The sequence below is a fragment of the Vanellus vanellus genome, assembly GCF_965231255.1.
Source record: "Vanellus vanellus genome assembly, chromosome: 1".
In the NCBI taxonomy this organism is placed as follows: Eukaryota; Metazoa; Chordata; class Aves; order Charadriiformes; family Charadriidae; genus Vanellus; species Vanellus vanellus.
The window spans coordinates 201,398,277-201,416,193 of NC_138905.1; the positions used below are offsets into that span (position 1 = coordinate 201,398,277).

General features: G+C 37.7%; 1 protein-coding gene across 2 annotated transcripts in view; it reads right to left on the reverse strand.

The window, feature by feature from the left end:
• SGCG (sarcoglycan gamma) overlaps positions 1-17,917 on the reverse strand; it is a 144,931-nt gene that overhangs the window by 57,932 nt on the left and 69,082 nt on the right. Inside the window, exon 3 of one of the 2 annotated variants that reach the window (XM_082487294.1) lies at positions 11,137-11,331. In XM_082487294.1, the coding sequence (XP_082343420.1) occupies positions 11,137-11,331 (195 nt within the window). Of the gene's footprint in view, positions 1-11,136; positions 11,335-17,917 lie in introns of both variants that reach the window. The other variant, XM_082487295.1, reaches the window with a different exon arrangement.

Genomic DNA, 17,917 nt, shown 5'->3' on the forward strand with positions numbered 1-17,917 from the left:
AAATAGGATTCATATTTAAGATGCATACTTTCAAGATATTTTCACGTCCTCTTTGTCCCAGTGTATTGAATAACAGACCTCCTTAAATAAAGAAAGATTAATTACAACAGGTATTACTCAAAAGATAAAAATAGCTTCAGTTCCAGCTTTGTTTTTGTGTTTGGCAAGGACCCGATTCTGTCTCTGATTCTGCACTGCATAGATATTTCAAAGCTGGATAATACTCTGCTAATAAAAATACCATCACATCTGGCATTGTATCTTCTGTGACTGATTTACTCAAGATTAGAAAAATACACTGCTACTCCCACTGTTACATACATTTATTCAGGAATTGAGTTTTTATAAGTTGGCTAATTAATTTTATTATATTAACATTTATAATCATGTAACTTAGAAAAAGAAATTGAATTAACTCTTTTCCTTTGACTTGCAAAGGTTGTCAAAAGGATTTTCTGCTGAACAACAGTGCATAATGTTTATTTCTTGAATTACTCCAAGGAATCAGGGATATTTACATGGTGTATATGATTACACAGACTACGTATTGATTCAATATTATAAATCCTATCATTTGTACTAGGGAACAGTTCATCTTACGGTCTCAGTGCTCTATACCTTGTGTAAGCACACAGTGACAAACATCTCCACCCTGACAGAATTTGCTGTCTAAACAGTCAAGATGATGAAAACGTGAGATGAAAAAAGGACAAAGAAATGTTACATTAAAGTGAAGGTCTAACAATGGGAAAACATATGCTAAATAAAAAGGAATGGATGAAATCGTAGGAGTGGTCGTGTGCTTCTAGAATTCACAGGCTCGGGGATTTGTAAAAACAGCAGTAAGGCTACTAGAAAGATCTTTATTACATATTTTAAAGTCTTCAAAGACCTGGAAAAGATTATAGAAACCATTCCATTTCTTGTTAGTTCACACCAACCAAAACAAAAATGGTGTACAGCTTAGCCATAGTACGATTCTTCTGAAGAACGATACATTCCATTCTGACTCTACTTGTCTTCTACATACTGGTCCTCTAAGAAAAGCCTATATGGAAACACAGTTTCTGTGTGGGGTAAGAAAGAATCAATAAAACAACAGAAGTCCAAAGGTATAATTCAATATTAATACTCCTAAAACTGTTCAGCAGCCAGATCTCTACATTTTAGGAGAATGGACTTTTAAGCTTGGATTAATCTTATCCAAGGTTGAATCTGTTTAATGGGAAACTGCTTGTTACATAATATTTATAATATTTATTGTCCTTTCCTAATCTTGGAATCATAGAATCGTAGAGTTGTCTAGGTTGGAAGGGACCTTTAAGATCATCGAGTCCAACCATCAACCTAACTCTGCCAAAAACACCACTAAACCATGTCCCTCAGCACCATGTCTACCCGTCTTTTAAATACCTCCAGGGATGGTGACTCTACTACTTCCCTGGGCAGCCTGTTCCAATGCTTGACAACCCTTTCTGTGAAGAAATTTTTGCTACTATCCATCCTAAACCTCCCCTGGTGCAACTTGAGGCCATTTCCTCTTGTCCTATCTCTTGTTACTTGGGAGAAGAGGTCAGCCCCCACCTCGCTACAACCTCCTTTCAGGTAGTTGTAGAGAGCGATAAGGTCTCCCCTCAGCCTCCTTTTCTCCAGACTAAACAGCGCCAGTTCCCTCAGCTGCTCCTCATAAGACTTGTCCTCCAGACCCCTCACCAGCTTTGTTGCCCTTCTCTGGACACGCTCCAGCACCTCAATGTCTTTCTTGTAGTGAGGGGCCCAAACCTGAACACAGTACTCGAGGTGGGGCCTCAGTAGTGCTGAGTACAGGGGGACAATCACTGCCCTAGTCCTGCTGGCCACGCTATTCCTGATACAGGCCAGGATGCTGTTGACCTTCTTGGCCACCTGGGCACACTGCTGGCTCATATTCAGCCGGCTGTCCAGCAACACCCACAGGTCCTTTCTTGTCCCAACTGTAGAAGCTCTGTTGTGCTAGACATTGCAGGAACACGCAGAAGGCATTTATTAACTGCAAGTACTAACACAACAGACAATACATGATCTGAAACATGACGTACGAACAATGTAAACAATGTATGTCTTAGGCAGCCATCATTTGAGAACAGCGGTTACTTTTCTGTCTCACTGATTCCTACCAGAGCTTGGCAGGGTCAAGTCATTTTAGTGTCAGTCTCAAAAACATATCCTAAGAGTCTTACATGGAAAAATGGTAGTTGAGGAACTTTGCACAGTGAATGTTTCTGATCAGATGGCCGGATTTCATGTATGAATGTCTATGCAATTATTTGTACATGGAACACAGAAATGGGAATTAAACCCAAGTTGTTCAATTTCTCCATGTTGTAGTTATTTCCGTAGGCTGGGCTTGATGCCGGGTACTCAATTGCAGAGTAGGTGCACACTACAGCGTGTCCCCCGTCACCCATGTCAGCACCCCTTTGAAAAAGTGGATTTGGAGCAGGAGAGAGCCTGCAGGCATCAATCCTGTAAACACCTGGGCACCTGGGGTCAGGGGTGGACCTCACATGCAGGCAAGATGCCATCAGGGTGTGCACTTGGATCCAGGCATTGGGAAGTCCTGGGGTCCCACATTTTGGAAATGCCATTTGTTTTCATCAGTGTCCTCAACCTCAACCACTCTGTGTCAAGTTACGTTATTTTAAGAAATGCTACAATAAATTTTCACTGAGTATATGAATCTCGGTAATAGTGTTGTCGAGTATACGATGATCTAAAGATATATAAAAAGTCTTTAGGGAGATTTAACCTCTTTTACGAAGTCAGGTGAGAGCACTAGAAACAATAGGCTAAGTTTCACGGACAGAGACCTTTCTCAGGTCACTCCTGGGCTACGCAAATCGTAAATTTCACCAGGTCTATCACTCATCGTTCCTATTTCCTACATTACCACAGCTCTCCTTGGCGCCCTGGGAGCAAAATTACATGCCAAAACCCCACAAAAATGTGCAGTCGAATGTTAAAAAGTTACTGGTTGTGTCAGGGCTCAGAAAAGAAGGTGGTAGTCAGATCACAAGACCGGAACATTTGATTTTCCTTTGGCAGAAGGTCTGCAAAGAGCAGCTTCATTTAAGTTTTCCCATAAAACTTAAAACTAGCAAAGCAGAATCCGGAGCTGTAGTCAAGCCCTATGATCTCACCTGTCCACAGTTCTTAAACTATAATCTCACTGTACTCTGATGTTTTAAAACTCTGTATCAATATATATTATTCCAACAACAGTAAACTTGGATCTTTTTTTCATTTAAATGAGTCCTCCATGCTCCTTTACATACACATGATTTGATTCATCATATAATTTGGATTAATCAGATGATTTAATAAAATACATTTTATATATATATACGTATATATCACACTACCGAGAAGTCTGACTTTGATAACAGATTTTCTGCAGTAAATATCTCAGCATCTTTCTTTTCAGCTATTACTCTTTGCATAAAATATTTAAATATTCACTGTCTGATCGAGATAATGGGAATAATTGTGGCCTGATTGAAGGCAAATTATTTTTAATTTAATGGAAAAATAGCAAAATACAGGTGTTCAGGATTATCCAGAGTAGAAACCACGGAATATTGGTGTTCTGACAAGAAAATATTTTGATAAAATTTAGGATGAGAATATGTGAGTAATTAAATAAGTATTTTATTTCATTTGAGTATTTAAAAATGTAATAGTCTCAAAATGGCAACTAATTCCACGGAGCATACACTGTTAATGATAAAACACATAGAAAGGCTGTACAAGTTCATTAGTGTACATCTTTGGAGTGAAGGAGAAATCTTGCCGTGAATGAGTGTTCTTTACCGTACATTTTCATTGCTGTCTAGTCTGGTTTTAAATGTTCCAAATGACTGAGCATCTCCAATTTAATAAGGCATGCTATTACAGAGTCTAGTAAGTCTCACTGTCAGAAAGTATTACTTGATTTTCAGTTAAAATTTTGCTTTCTTAATTTATCACATTTCTAGTTTTGTATTTTCCATTGTTCCTTAAGTGAGCCCTTACATTTTCGGTGCCTGAATTTTTCAAGTGCTTACATAGTTGTTTATGTAAGTATTTCAACATAAAATGCACATAATGTTTATAGATCTAGACCAGTGTAATTATCAGCTGACTAATATGTATACACAGCCATTGGTTGTAAGATTATAGTTAGCTTTTCAACATTTTCTTATACAGTTAAATATAAATGAATTGGCATTGCCTTATGGAAAATTTTGGAAAGTAACAAAATAATGTTTTTTAATACTTTGTCTATATTAGTTATTAATTGCCCATGAGAACACAAGAAGATTAGCAAGAGTGGTATGTCTGCGATAAAAGTTTCTGGGAACTGGTATGCGGGTAGAACACTCACCAATTACAAGCAAGCCAAAAGAAGAAAATACCTGTTAAAAGTATTTGGAAAACCCTGTATTTGTTTGTCCAACTGTAGCAATTGTCCTATTTATTCCAGTGCCAAAAATGCCTGTGCATAAAAGAGAAACTTTAAGTAAAGGCCACTTTCTAGCCTAAATGTGCAGAGACCTTCCCAATTCTCATTGCCTGTGTCTTTATGCCCAGCTGAAGTGCAGGCATGAGGCAGGCTAAACATTTGTCCTGGTCTTAGGAAGAACCAAGCTCAGACCACACATCGATGGACTGGACATTGTGTGCTTGGCTCTCCACATACCAATTTCATTCCTGTCATGCTAAGGGGATCCACAGGTTGTTTTAAGGCTTAGTATTAGGGTTTGACTTTTCTCTTGTTAGTGACTCAAACCCAAGTAAGGTTTAACATGGATGGTAGGAGAACATGGGATGGAGTGCAGATTTGAATCGTTTGACTGACAGCGCATCTAAAACTATAAAGACCTACCTGCCTCTTACTCATGCTGTGCTTAAAATTTTTTGTCAGTGAAAAACCTTCATGCTAAACTCCAGACTTGGGAAAAGCACCTAGTTATCCTGGGAAATCGCGACTGTCTGGCTTTATGAACATGAAACAGGACAATTGCCTTGACCTTTCGTATTCCAGAAGACCATAGCTGTGGTATCCATGAAAACCCATGGAAACATGGGTTTCTCCATCAGAGACTTAAAAAAGTTAGGAATAATCTTGGGCACGTGACTGTTCTTGGTGTTACGATAACGTAGCATAACCTGGATGATATCATAATTGAATTAATGTGGGGTTTCTGAACAAGATTTCCTATTGCATCAGAAATAGTAATCATCTGATCAGGTGCACTTTTCACACATGAGTTTTAGAGTACTACCATGACAATCTATGAAATTCAATAGTGACCTAAAGGTTTTGGTCCAAGGCTTCAATGATGATAGTGTAGACACAATGGATCACTATTATGGGTGAAGTTCTGAGGATGTGAGTACTAATTCTCTATGTGACAGCAGGATAGGACAGCTAAAGCCTGTTATCACAGAATCACAGAATGGTCAGGGTTGGAAGGGACCTCTGGAGATCAAGTTATATTCAGAAGAAAATGTGAAACCAGTCTCATCAATTTAGTTTTCTCTAAGGAATATAAAGATAATGGAAAAATAAAAAGGCAAAAAAACCCCGCCAACATAACCCTCAGAAATCACTAGACCACAGCAATGCAAGCGAAACATTATAGTTGTGAAATCATATCCATTATGTAACAAACTGAGAAGCCAAATACCTCTTGTTAATGCCTCCTACTGAGCAGCTCATCTCTATAAAGCTTTCAGATGATTATTGTTGTATAAAATATTGTCATACAGATTAGCTGAACACTATCCAACTTTTCCAAATTTGTCTGCAGTCACGTAGACTTCCACAGTCATGTCAATATGGAATTTGTATGTTGGGCAACTGGCATTTGTATGTTGGGCACTTAGCACGGGAGATACTTAAATAATTTAAGGATCTAATTCCAAAATCTAGCTTCTCAAAAAGCCTCCTCACTTGTCCAACAGATCTAGGCATACTAATATTCTCACAGTTAAATTATCTGATCACCACTGGACATGAACACAATCAAAATTTCATAACTGACCATCTTACAAATAAAGTCTACGAGGATAAAGAGTGGCCATGTGAAGAGGCACTGATGTCCTTTTACCTAAGAACAAGTGGTCACAGGACTCAACTGGGTTGTTGCACTCCCAGATAAAAACTCCTCCTTTCCCTGGGAAAATTTGATCTCATATCTTCTCCTGGAGATCCATACTCCAACCAGCAGATTATTGTACACTTGATGCTGGGAATCTTTTACTTTCTCTTCTTTGAGTTTGTTCTACTTCATATAAATTCATTAAACATTAATTGGTGCAGAAGCTATAACAGAAGCTTCTGTCTCCAGGGTGAGTGCTGTAATCATCTGACAGCTAAAGCATGTGTTAGCTCCAGCCCAGTAAAAAATCAGTTATTCCACAGAAATCAAAACAGTCTCAATTAGAAAGACTGAGAAATGCCTAATTCTATACTCTACACCACAATAAGGACCTGGAAAAGAACAATGAGGGAAATGAATATTCTTGCATTCAATATATTCACTGTTTTTCTACTTAAATATTTTAGGATCCGATAGTGTCTAGGAGGATGAATTCTCTCTTATCTTATATGATAGCGCCTAGTCTAGTATAACTGATGGCCTTGAAATGTTACAAGCTAAGAGTCAGTGGACCATTTTAAAATTACAGTAATTTTAATCAATTAAGACAACAAGGTAAAAGAGGAAACTAATGTATTTTTTACTGTGAAGCATTTTTCTTCTCTTTGTCAGAGGCATAAGAAAGATTAATAACGACTTTTTCAGAGGAAATCACTCGTGTAATATTATTTATAGAAAAAAAGAGATTCTGTCTTGGCAACATCTAATGGCCAACCACAAAACTTCTTCAAACCAAAAATTATACTCAAGTTTGTTAATATCTATCCTCTGTTGGGAGGCTCAAAACTGCAGGCTGTATTATATGCCTGTCTAATGAGTGCTGTGTAAAGGGAGATCATCACTTCCCGTGGTCTCTGCCTCTGTTCACACAGCCCAGGAAGGTCTTGGCCTTCATTGCTGCCTGGGTCACTGCTGTCTCATGCTGCCCACCAACCCCCAGGGCCTTCTCCATAGAGCTGCTCCCAGCCAGGCAATGCATTTGTCCTTCTTGAACTACATAAGGTTGGACCATTCCTCCGGCCTCTCTACCCTCCTCTAAGTGTCAGCCCAAGCCTCGGAAGTATTGAATGGTACGCCCAAATTGGTACCATCTGCAAACTTAGTGAGCAAGTATTCTATCACCTCTTCTAAGTCATCGATAAAGTTGTTAACAAGGACCAGTCCCAGGACAGACCCTTGCAACATTATTACTCGCCTCCATGTAGGATATAACACATCAATAATTACCTTCTGAGCCTGATCATCCAGCCGTTTTTTTTCCTCATCTGATTGTCCACCCTTAATGGCTGTAATGTCCTAACTAGGGTAACAAGAATATTGTGGGAGACTGTCAAAAGCCTTGCTACAGTTAAGGTAAATGACATCCTGTGCTCTCCCATTATCTATAAATCCAGACATTTTATCATAGAAGGTAACCACGTTGGTGAGGCATCATTCACCCTTGATGAATCCATACTGACTGTTCCCCATTACCTTATTCTCCTTCATTGGCATTGAAATGTCTTCCAAGAGGACCTGTTCCATCATTTTCCCAGGGACTGAAGTGAGGCTGAGCAGCCCATAATTCACCAGACTGTCCTTCTGGCCTCTTTTCTTGAAGACAAGTGCAACACTTGCGTCCCTCCAGTCATTGAGGGTCTCCCCACTCTCAATAACCTTTCAAACGTTGCAGAGGGCGACTCTTCAAGAGAATCAGACAGTTCTCTCTGCACCCATGGATGCAGCCCATCTTGTTGCCCTTGTAAATCATAACTAAAGCTAAGCTTTGGCTTTCCTGACATAGGGAGCCTGACACAGGAAAAATGTGGGACACTGTCCCCCTGAACACCAGGAGAGAAACAGAAAAAAAGAATGAGACATATCTGATACCTGCGAATCAATTCGCACAACTTGGGGGTGCTCATACGTTATGTAATTGGGGCAGTATGAGAAAAGGAATACATTCTCTGTTCCGATTGTTCCTTTTTAGCCTAGATTTTGTGAATTGAATCTAAATTAAATTCTGCTCAGTTATGTCATGTTCATTTAATGCTGAAGGTCTCTCAAACAATGGAGCTTAGAAAAGTCTCTGTCTTTCATCATCCTTCCAAATTTCTGCAACGAGATTAAAATCTATTCATCTTGCAGCATGTCTATGTCTGGTTCACTTTCTCCTTTATCAGCTTAGCTTGTTTGCTAGTATTTATCACACTGTCTGTTTTTTTGGGTTGAGACAGAAGATGTATGCGTGGATTAATTCTGTGCTAGAGGTGGCTGAAGCTCTGTTCATAGTTTCATTATTTTAATCTGGATCTATGGATAGACATAGCATGTGATTTTTGTATACTGCAAGTTATTATTTAATGAAAGCTTTAAGGATGCTTTACAGAAAAAGAAAAAAAAACATCCTATAAAATAAACTTTGAGGTCCAAAAAACAATTTTCTCAACTTTGAGTGGGCTCATGAAAAGGCCTGTGCTATAGAACTATGTCATTCAATCTCTAAAGCCCTAACAACCCCAGCACTATACTGCAAAACCATTTTTTACATACGATGATCATGTTATAAGTTTTCTTTGAGCAGAAACTCTCTTCAGAACTGTACTATAAAAATACCTTTTAAAATGTTTATCATGTTTTTTCTAAGTATATGTATCAACCTTAGAAAGAACACAACTTGTTTCTTGTATTATTTCACAGAGAAACAGTTAATATTTTATTAGATATTCATATTCTAATATTGTTAACAGGGATAACATTTTAATGTATTTTTTTAAAACTAGGACTGAATATTTTTAAAGCATTAGCTAAAAAGACAATATCTATTATTAAACGTAGTAATTAGTGTAATCTCTATATAATATAGCTAGAACACAAAATTAATAAATACAAAAAGTATCATCAGAGCTGACAGACTAATATTTGCCAAATAACTGATGACTGCATAGGACAGTATTTCACAATTACTTTTAAACTCTTCCCAATAATAGGTATGTTTGATTGGATAAGTAGGACATACATCAATCAACCGATTTCCTAAAAAGCAGATACTTGTCAAGCTTGGAACTCAAGAACCCTAAAAATCTATTTCTGACAATATATTGTTACCTCTCTTTTTCAAACGCTAACCAAAAACTTGGAGGCATAAATGCTTAATTCCATCAGGAAAAGGATTTGATGCCAGTGTTGGTAACTTCTATGACCGTTACCCTCATTTCCTTAGACACAGGAAGGGACCGTGACGCTTCAGTTATACTTCGAGACTTTGAGCATGCTGTTAACCCCCATACTCTTTCTTAGAGTTCTCTTAGAGGCTAGCAGTGCTTCTCTGGAGGATACCTCTGGTATCGTCAGAGCTACTTCTTGCCTTGACAGATACACTCTATTAAAACAATACCCAGCAAAAAAAGTTCTCTGTTCTTCATGACCTCACACATACTTTTGCTGAGGACTGCAACATAGAGGTGTACTTTGCACAAACGTTCTTATATCTGCTATATAGATATTTCCCTAAAAATAACCCAAATGAATGGAAGAATTACAGTTAAGTCACTATTTAACCAGGTATGTCAGGAATACAGAGACTTTAACAGAGAATTAGGAAAACCCTTATAACCACAGCATTCATGGTCCACCCTGTGAAAGAATGTAATCCTGCACTACTTGAGCTCTGATTCCACTGCTCTTGTGGCCAAGGCAGAAGGACGCTGAGCCTCAGCAGATCAAGGCATTTGGTGCCTTCCTCAGAGATAACTACTAGGAGATAGGAGTTTCTGACGCTATTTATTTAGCCCTGACCGACACCGGAGAAGAAATACCCAGTTTCATACAGTGAAAGCAAACCAACAGAATCCTTAAAAAATATAAATCTGAGCCAAGCAGAAAATTTTTTTAAGTTATTCATGTTCTCTGTGATTCACGATGTGCAGTCACTAAGTGCACATCTTCCACGTGAACTACATAACAGAAAAATTATATCTGATCTAAGATGTTCGGCATTGTAATCTGTATGACAGTAACAGTGCTGAAGAAAATGTATGTGGAGGAAGAAACTTGTGGGAGTTCAAGCAGTAGTAACTATATTAGTAAGTAGCACTTAAAATTAACCTACTCCCTTTATACTAAGAGAAAGTAGGGTATAGAAATGCTACTGTGAAGATAAAATGCCCTTCATTTAGTGACAGAGCCATAATAACAACAGATAATGGGAACTTTAATACAACACTTTCTCCAGTAGCAGGGGCAGAGCTGTAGGAATTTACTATTATTGTTTCTCTTGTAACAAGTCTATTCAAATCATCTGTGTATCACGACTGCGCGTTAGGAACAAATTAGCTTAGCTTCAATATTCACCGACGCATTTCACTGCATTCTGACTAAAGCCACATCTCGCAGACTTCTGAAAGTTATCTTTTAATCTACAACATGCAAATTACATTATAAGTATTAAAATACATATGACAGTGGGAAGTTATTAAATTTATTCCCAAATAATATAGCCGCTTAGCCTCAAGCACGAAGTAGTAATAATTACCTCTGAGATGTAATTAATTGGGCAAATAAGTTGTTAAATTTTAGATGCTGATAAACAGAAGGAAGATAAGGAAAAAAAACAGCTGTCAGCACTAAGGAATTCTGTATGAGATAAAATTACAGCAAACACTTTTATAAAATATAACTAAACAAAGACTATAAAACAACAGTAAAATATATTCTCTTAGAATGGCTGGAATTCACTCCAATGTAAGGTATCATCAACCGCAGTATTTTAAAGACTGTTACCAATACAGGAATTACAGATCAGAAAGTATGCTCCAAGATAGGTATTTCTTACATACTTTCAACCAAAGTACAAATGATAATTGAGAAGGAAGAAAAAAGAACCATCTATTACATACAGAGAAGCTGATGTACATATGAAATAAGTGAAGTGGTGAGACAGGGAACAGAATAAAAATCAAAAGAGGACACTTACTGGAGAAAACCACATCACTTTAAGAATCCATATTGTCAAAGAAAAATTCACAACTAGGATGATAAGCAGGAGGAGAACAAACAGGTAGAGGCAACGCTTTCTCCAGCCATAAATTCCAATTTTGTAGACATATTCATTCTTCGGCCTCTCTAGGCTGGTGCCTGGTGTTGTTGTAGTGTATTGTTCACGTACCATCTGCTATGTAAGAAAAAAAAAAAAGGACTGCTTAGTTGTTTGAGTTAAACTAAAAATACTTACATAAAACCTCAAGGAAAATACAAAGATATAACTGTAATAGCAAGTTACTAGAAACTAGAAACTCTTATGAAGTTTCACCTGGAAAGCATTTTCATCATGTCCCATTCAAATTACACTTATGTCTTACTTTTCAGTACACACCATGTGATGTTTTAAAATATGAACTCCATCAATTGCCATTTTCAGGAGGCTTGAATTTATTTTGTTTATGGCAACGCCTTCCTCCCATTTGTCATAATATCCTAATTCTCCCATCACAAAGTATTTCATAGGATTGTATCATAATCTGCGTCTCACAGAACAGAATTATTTTACTGTAAAAATAGTTAAAAGTGGTAATGGTACCTTGTAAGCACAGGTTTAAAAACACTTCTACATATTCTTTCCTCAATTCAGTAATAAAATGCATTCTCCGTGTTGCAAAACTTAACTGTGTATCACTGGAATGCCAAAATATGTTAAGTTTCAGAATCTGTATATAAAGAAATGAAATGGTTCTTAATACTGTAAAGGAAATAATGATTTCTCAATTTATCAGCTAGTCATATTTAAAGATATATTAGCAATAAAAACATTACTTACTGGGTTTAAACAACTTCCTTCACTTTATATTATGGTTCTTAAAGAAGCATTCTTTGAATTTGAAGAAATCTTACCAGACTGCACTTCCTTAATACATGAGGATATTCACTTTCACCTTTACAGCACAGAGACCATCAACAATTCACATCATTCATTAAAGTTTACAATTTCAGCCAAGAGAAGAAAATCTCAGCAGCTGAAGCTGCTTATCTAGAACAAAAGTGGGCAACATCTGCATCATTTGCACTAATATAAAACGAAGAAAAAAAAAACCAAACAACCCAACCATGGATGTCAAAAAAACCCACAGGTATTGAAGTTCGAGTACTTCCTATAAGCCAGGTATATCCACAGGCATCTTACCTCCAAAAACTACAATATAATGTTCCCAAATGAGAGTGCTTTCAGGCAGGTTTCACACAAGGTCTCCTCTCAATTCTGAATTTACTCCTGGGAATGAGATCACTGCGCTCTGCACACACAACTTTCAAAACATGATTAAATTACATCCTTGCCCAGCTGCTGAATTACTCCAAGTCATTAAAGAAGCTCTTTTCAAGTCTCCTGCAGAGCCACCCTGTGCCTGTAACAAGCCTGTGGCTCTCAGTTCTAACCCTCATCTTTAGAAATACGTCATTTTTTCTTCCTGTAGCTTCCTATCGAACTATGAGACAGGGAACACTACGTAAGTTTACAACTGAACAGAAGTTCATGCATTATCTCCATGTATACACACAGTATTCATCTTGTTTCTGTACTTCTATTCAAAAATCTTTTAATTTGTTGTTTATTTATATTAAATAATGAGACCTGATCATCAGCAGTTCATAACGTAACTGTGCTACAGCCATTATGGGACAATATTCTAAAGACTTTGTTGCTTCTAAAGTCTCAGTTGCTCGTGATACTGTGTATATAAATATTTTCATCTGCTGAAAAAACTATAATGATTTATTAGTGGAGAAGCTTAGATTCTGAAATATCTTGGCTTAACATTACTGCAAAACACTGTAGATTTATAAGATGGTACTTAATATTCACCACATGAACTATGTATAAAACTGCCAGATTGTATTTTTCAGTTCCATGTATTACTCAAACACCTACTACTGATTGTAGGACAGTTTATATACGAATTGCTACTATTTTTTTCTTTTGTTGTTTTCCTGCTAATCATTGTATAACAAACCATATCACTGACATAGAATCATAGAATCATAGAATGGTTTAGGTTGGAAAGGACCTTGAAGATCATCGGGTTCCAACCCCCCTGCCATAGACAGGGACACCTCCCACTAGATCAGGTTGCCCAAGGCCACCTCCAGCCTGGCCTTGAACACCTCCAGGGATGGGGCCTCAACAACCTCTCTGGGCAACCTCTTCCAGTGCCTTACCACCCTCAAAGTGAAAAACTTCTTCCTAATGTTTAATCTGAACCTGCCCTCTTCCAGTTTAAAGCCATTCCCCCTTGTCCTATTGCTACATGCCCGAGTAAAAAGTCTTTCCCCAGCTCTCCTGTAGGCCCTCTTTAGGTACTGGAAGACCGCAATAAGATCTCCCGGGAGCCTCCTCTTCTCCAGGCTGAACAGCCCCAACTCTTTCAGCCTCTCCTCATAGGGGAGGTGCTCCAGCCCTCGGATCATCCTTGTGGCTCTCCTCTGGACACACTCCAGCAGGTCCATGTCCTTCTGTTCAGGTCCCTCTGGATGGCATCCCTCCCCTCCAGCGTGTCTACCTTGCCAAACAGCTTGGTATCATCGGCAAGCTTGCTGAGGGTGCACTCGACCCCACTGTCCATGTTGCCGACAAAGATGTTGAACAGTACAGGTCCCAGTACCGACCCCTGTGGAACGCCACTCGTCACTGCTCTCCACTTGGACATTGAGCTGTTGACTGCAACTCTTTGAGTGTGACCATCCAGTCAGTTCTTTATCCACCAAGTGGTCCAATTGTCGAATCCATGTCTCTTCAATTTAGAGACCAGGATATCGTGTGGGACAGTGTCAAACGCTTTGCACAAATCCAAGTAGAAGTTACCCTTTATCCTAAACCTACTTTACCATGCTCTGCCAAGTAAGACAAATTGGGACATTTATACATACAATGAATGGGCTTCACAAAATGCTTAGACAAACCTTTACCCGTACTTCCACATGCATTTCTCCTGAAGACTGTAACTTACAGGACAGGATGCAGTAGCTGTTATCTGGTGACACCAACAGATAAACTTTCAGAAATAACTCATGCAGTTCTTGCTCAGGTATAGTACAAGTATCTAATAACCTAATGCAGGGAATCCTCTGAGTTTCTTACTGTTTCCTTCATTACACACACTGGCTAAGTGTCAGCATAACAAGAAATGAGATAGATGACAGCCGCAGAAATTTCTGTAGTAACAGAAGCCCCATTCACAAGACAGACTTTTTTTTTTTTTAAGGAGACAAATAAAATCCACTTCTAAGAACACTTAATAGGTTATTTCAATAGGGCTGTGGGAAAATGGACCATTCTTCAGAAACTGCACGTTCCATGAAGCTAGCCGAGCCTTCGGCAAGAAATCTCTGGCTGTGGCATCTAAACTTTGCCTTTTCCTTGTGTTGCTGTCCGCTACATCTTCAAGGTAAATTTTGCAGCAGAAACACCATTTGATAGAGTAAATTAATTCTCTGATCTTCATGTTTTTATGTCAGTCTCATCACAGTGGTCTCTGAGGTTGGGATTCATCTCACAATGTTAGATACCAAAAATTTAGCCTTCAATACCTAAGCCAGTCAACCTGGACTCCCTTTTTGGTCAATAGAGATAAACCTACCCCTGCTGGATATTATTTATTTGACTTATTTTAGATGCATACTTTAGACATCGAATGAACTGCTTCTTAGATGTGTTTAACTTCTCTCCATAAAAAGAGAAATAGAGAGAGCCTGGGATGACTTTTTCTTATGTTTATACCTAGATGTTTTAGTCATAAGCATTTGGTTAAATTAATTCCAACCAGAATGACTTCCAGAAGCATGTAATTTAACAAGAAGATAGGATTCATTTGATTCCTGTTCTCCTCTGTTCCATTTTTAACCTGTTGTGAAATGTTTATTGTGTGAGTTGTGGGTTTTATACATAATGTATTATGTACCGCTGTTTAATGAGGCGAGGTCAAAATCCATTTTGCATTTCACCAAAAAGCCTATGAGTTTTGTGATTGTTTTCAGCCCTTCAGAAATTCCACAGGGGACATCTCCCAGCGCAGCATTGTTCCCTGCACAAATTATTTTTTTCCTGACAGAAAACAGTTCAGTTGTTCCTGAGCATTATTAATACTGCCAAAAATTGCTTTGGTCCTAGCAAATGGGTAATGCTGGCCTAGACAACTGACTGCTTTGAAAAGGGTTAAACTTTTCCTCTTAATATAATATCTCAAGATTTTTAATAGAATTAGTGGCCCAGTACCAAATAATTAGAGGGGAAATCCTTTAAGAATTGATACTGTTGGTCTGTTTCTTCTGGTAGAATCGACTTATATTACTGAGTTATATGTTCACGAGCTGAAATCACATAGGAGAATAATCTCAGACCTGTCTGGAGAAGTCAGAGAGAAATTCTTTTATAGGTTTGGGCTGTTTTAGGTGGCTGGGCCGAAAGGAACGCCTTAGACGGGCAGATCTCATAGTTGGCTGGTGAAGACTACCAGGGTTCAAGAGAGACTCTTAGAAGGAAAACAACCGATCTTTAGTACGATGATGAAAAATGTGATTTGTAAATGGAATAACCATGACACTGTACGTCGGTTGTGCAGGAGCATGCTAAACAGACACCAAGAAGGAAGAGGTTACTTATACACCTGGGTGTACTCAAGTGAGCTGGAGAAGCACGAAGTCTGCACAATGAACAATGACTTCAGCAACTCTTATCTTTGTATCCTTCTACAAGGAGGCAGCACACAGCGACCAACTACAGCGAGTAAGAAAGGTCCTGGCAAACTATAGTGCAGATAAAATAGCAATTTTGTTTCAGAATGAAAATTCTGATATCATTCAAATGGGCCATGAAAACATGTATTATTTGGATCATGTCAGCAGTACCATAATAATAAAAAGAATCTTCTTACTTAACTGGAAGCGGAATTTCTTGGTGTTCCTATTCCAGGACCCACACATATGCACTTGCATATTAACACCTAGATATTGAAAAACTGTCCATCAATAACGTTAATGTTGGATTTAGCTTAGTTTGGGCATCAAGTTCAAAAATCTATTCTGAGAGCTGTAGAATATTCAATTAAGACAGCTGTGTTTTGAAGAAATTTGCAAACTTATCAGTAAGCCTGCTTGCAAAAGCAAGCCTGAGTAGAAGCTTGGTAAAGGTATTATTTTCAGGAATTATTTATCTGTAGGAATTACTGTAAACAGAATAGTATTTCAATTAAAATAAGCAGTCTCAGTTTATTTCAATTGTGAAAATGTTTTAACTGTTTTTATTCATAAATAGTTATGTTATTTTCTTGAACATAAATAAAATTCTTAATGTGCAGTTCAAAACAGCATTACTCGAGGACTGTCATGTTGTCATAAAGCAAATAATAATAATAATAATAAACTATTAGAAAGCATAATTTAAATAGAAAATTATTTAGTTGGTTAATACTAATAACCAACTATAATTCCAGTAATAATTATATAATTATTCGCATTTTATATTTTTGAACTGTTTCGAACTGTGTTGGGATTTTCAGCAAAGACACATAAAGCTTAGCACTCAAGAGAACCGTTTCAAGTCAGAGTTAAGATGAACTGGTAAGGTTTCATGAAGATATTTGCACCACTGATGCCCACACAATACATGTTCTTTTGAAAGGGAATTTCAGTCATCAGTGCTTCTACACTCTTTACATGAATTCTATTCATTCGCATGCAAGAAAATTCACAGTATGTATGGGGATGAAAGAGGTGACAGTGCTAAACTAAAACAATTCAGTAGAACGACCATTTTAATAATTTAAACTAAATTCTTGTGCCATTATAAACAAACTGTAAACTGAAACAAAACAACCTGTCAACTCAGGCAAGTGAGAACTACTTTTACGATCTGCATACAGTATCTTCATGGAACATTATGTTCAATAATGTTGTTTTTACATAATGCATTGAGCTAGATGGGTGTTATTATACAGTATGAACATCAGAAGTACATTAAGACTTCACACTTTGGTGGCATTCAGGCATGCACACTTTTGTCTTTGTGGAGGACAGAAGCAGGAAAAAGGTGCAGCTGGAGTATTTTCCTGACAAAGGAAAAACTGTTGACGGAAAACCTCTTGTTCAAAGAAAAAAAATAGAAAAGAAGGGAAATTCTTGGAATCCATATGGAAAAGCTTTCAAGACAAAATCAGAAAGTCAGGGAAAACTCAAACTCTCATGACTAGATTAAGATTTTCTAATTCCTTTCAACCCTCCCTCGTTCCTACATATTGTATTTAATCTTGCCCAACCTTGCTTTGCTGAGATTTGTGTATTATATAGTATATTACAGTTTGAACTGTAAACTAGTGTCATCAGCTAAAAAGGGCTGGATTCCTGCAGCATAATTTGTGGAAACCAGCAAAGAAATTTATATGGCCTAGTTAACTGTTTGCACACCCTGCAGTGCAAATATACATAATAACTATGACATGGTCACAATTAACAGCTTTGCACATTTTAAGCACCACTGCAATAGCTGAAAGGTAGTCACTGACAGCAGAGGACGAAGTGCTGTATTAAAAATGATTATTTGTCTAATATCTGTGTATTCTGAATCTCATTTACAGTAAAAATGTTTTAAAAACTTGGTTTTCAGTCTTTCAGCTTGATTTATTTTTCCTCCTTTCACAAACTCCCAAAACATTAATCAGATCAGAAAAAGTCTTTTAATGATACTTCCTTCAGACTCAAAAGGTCGAGCAAAA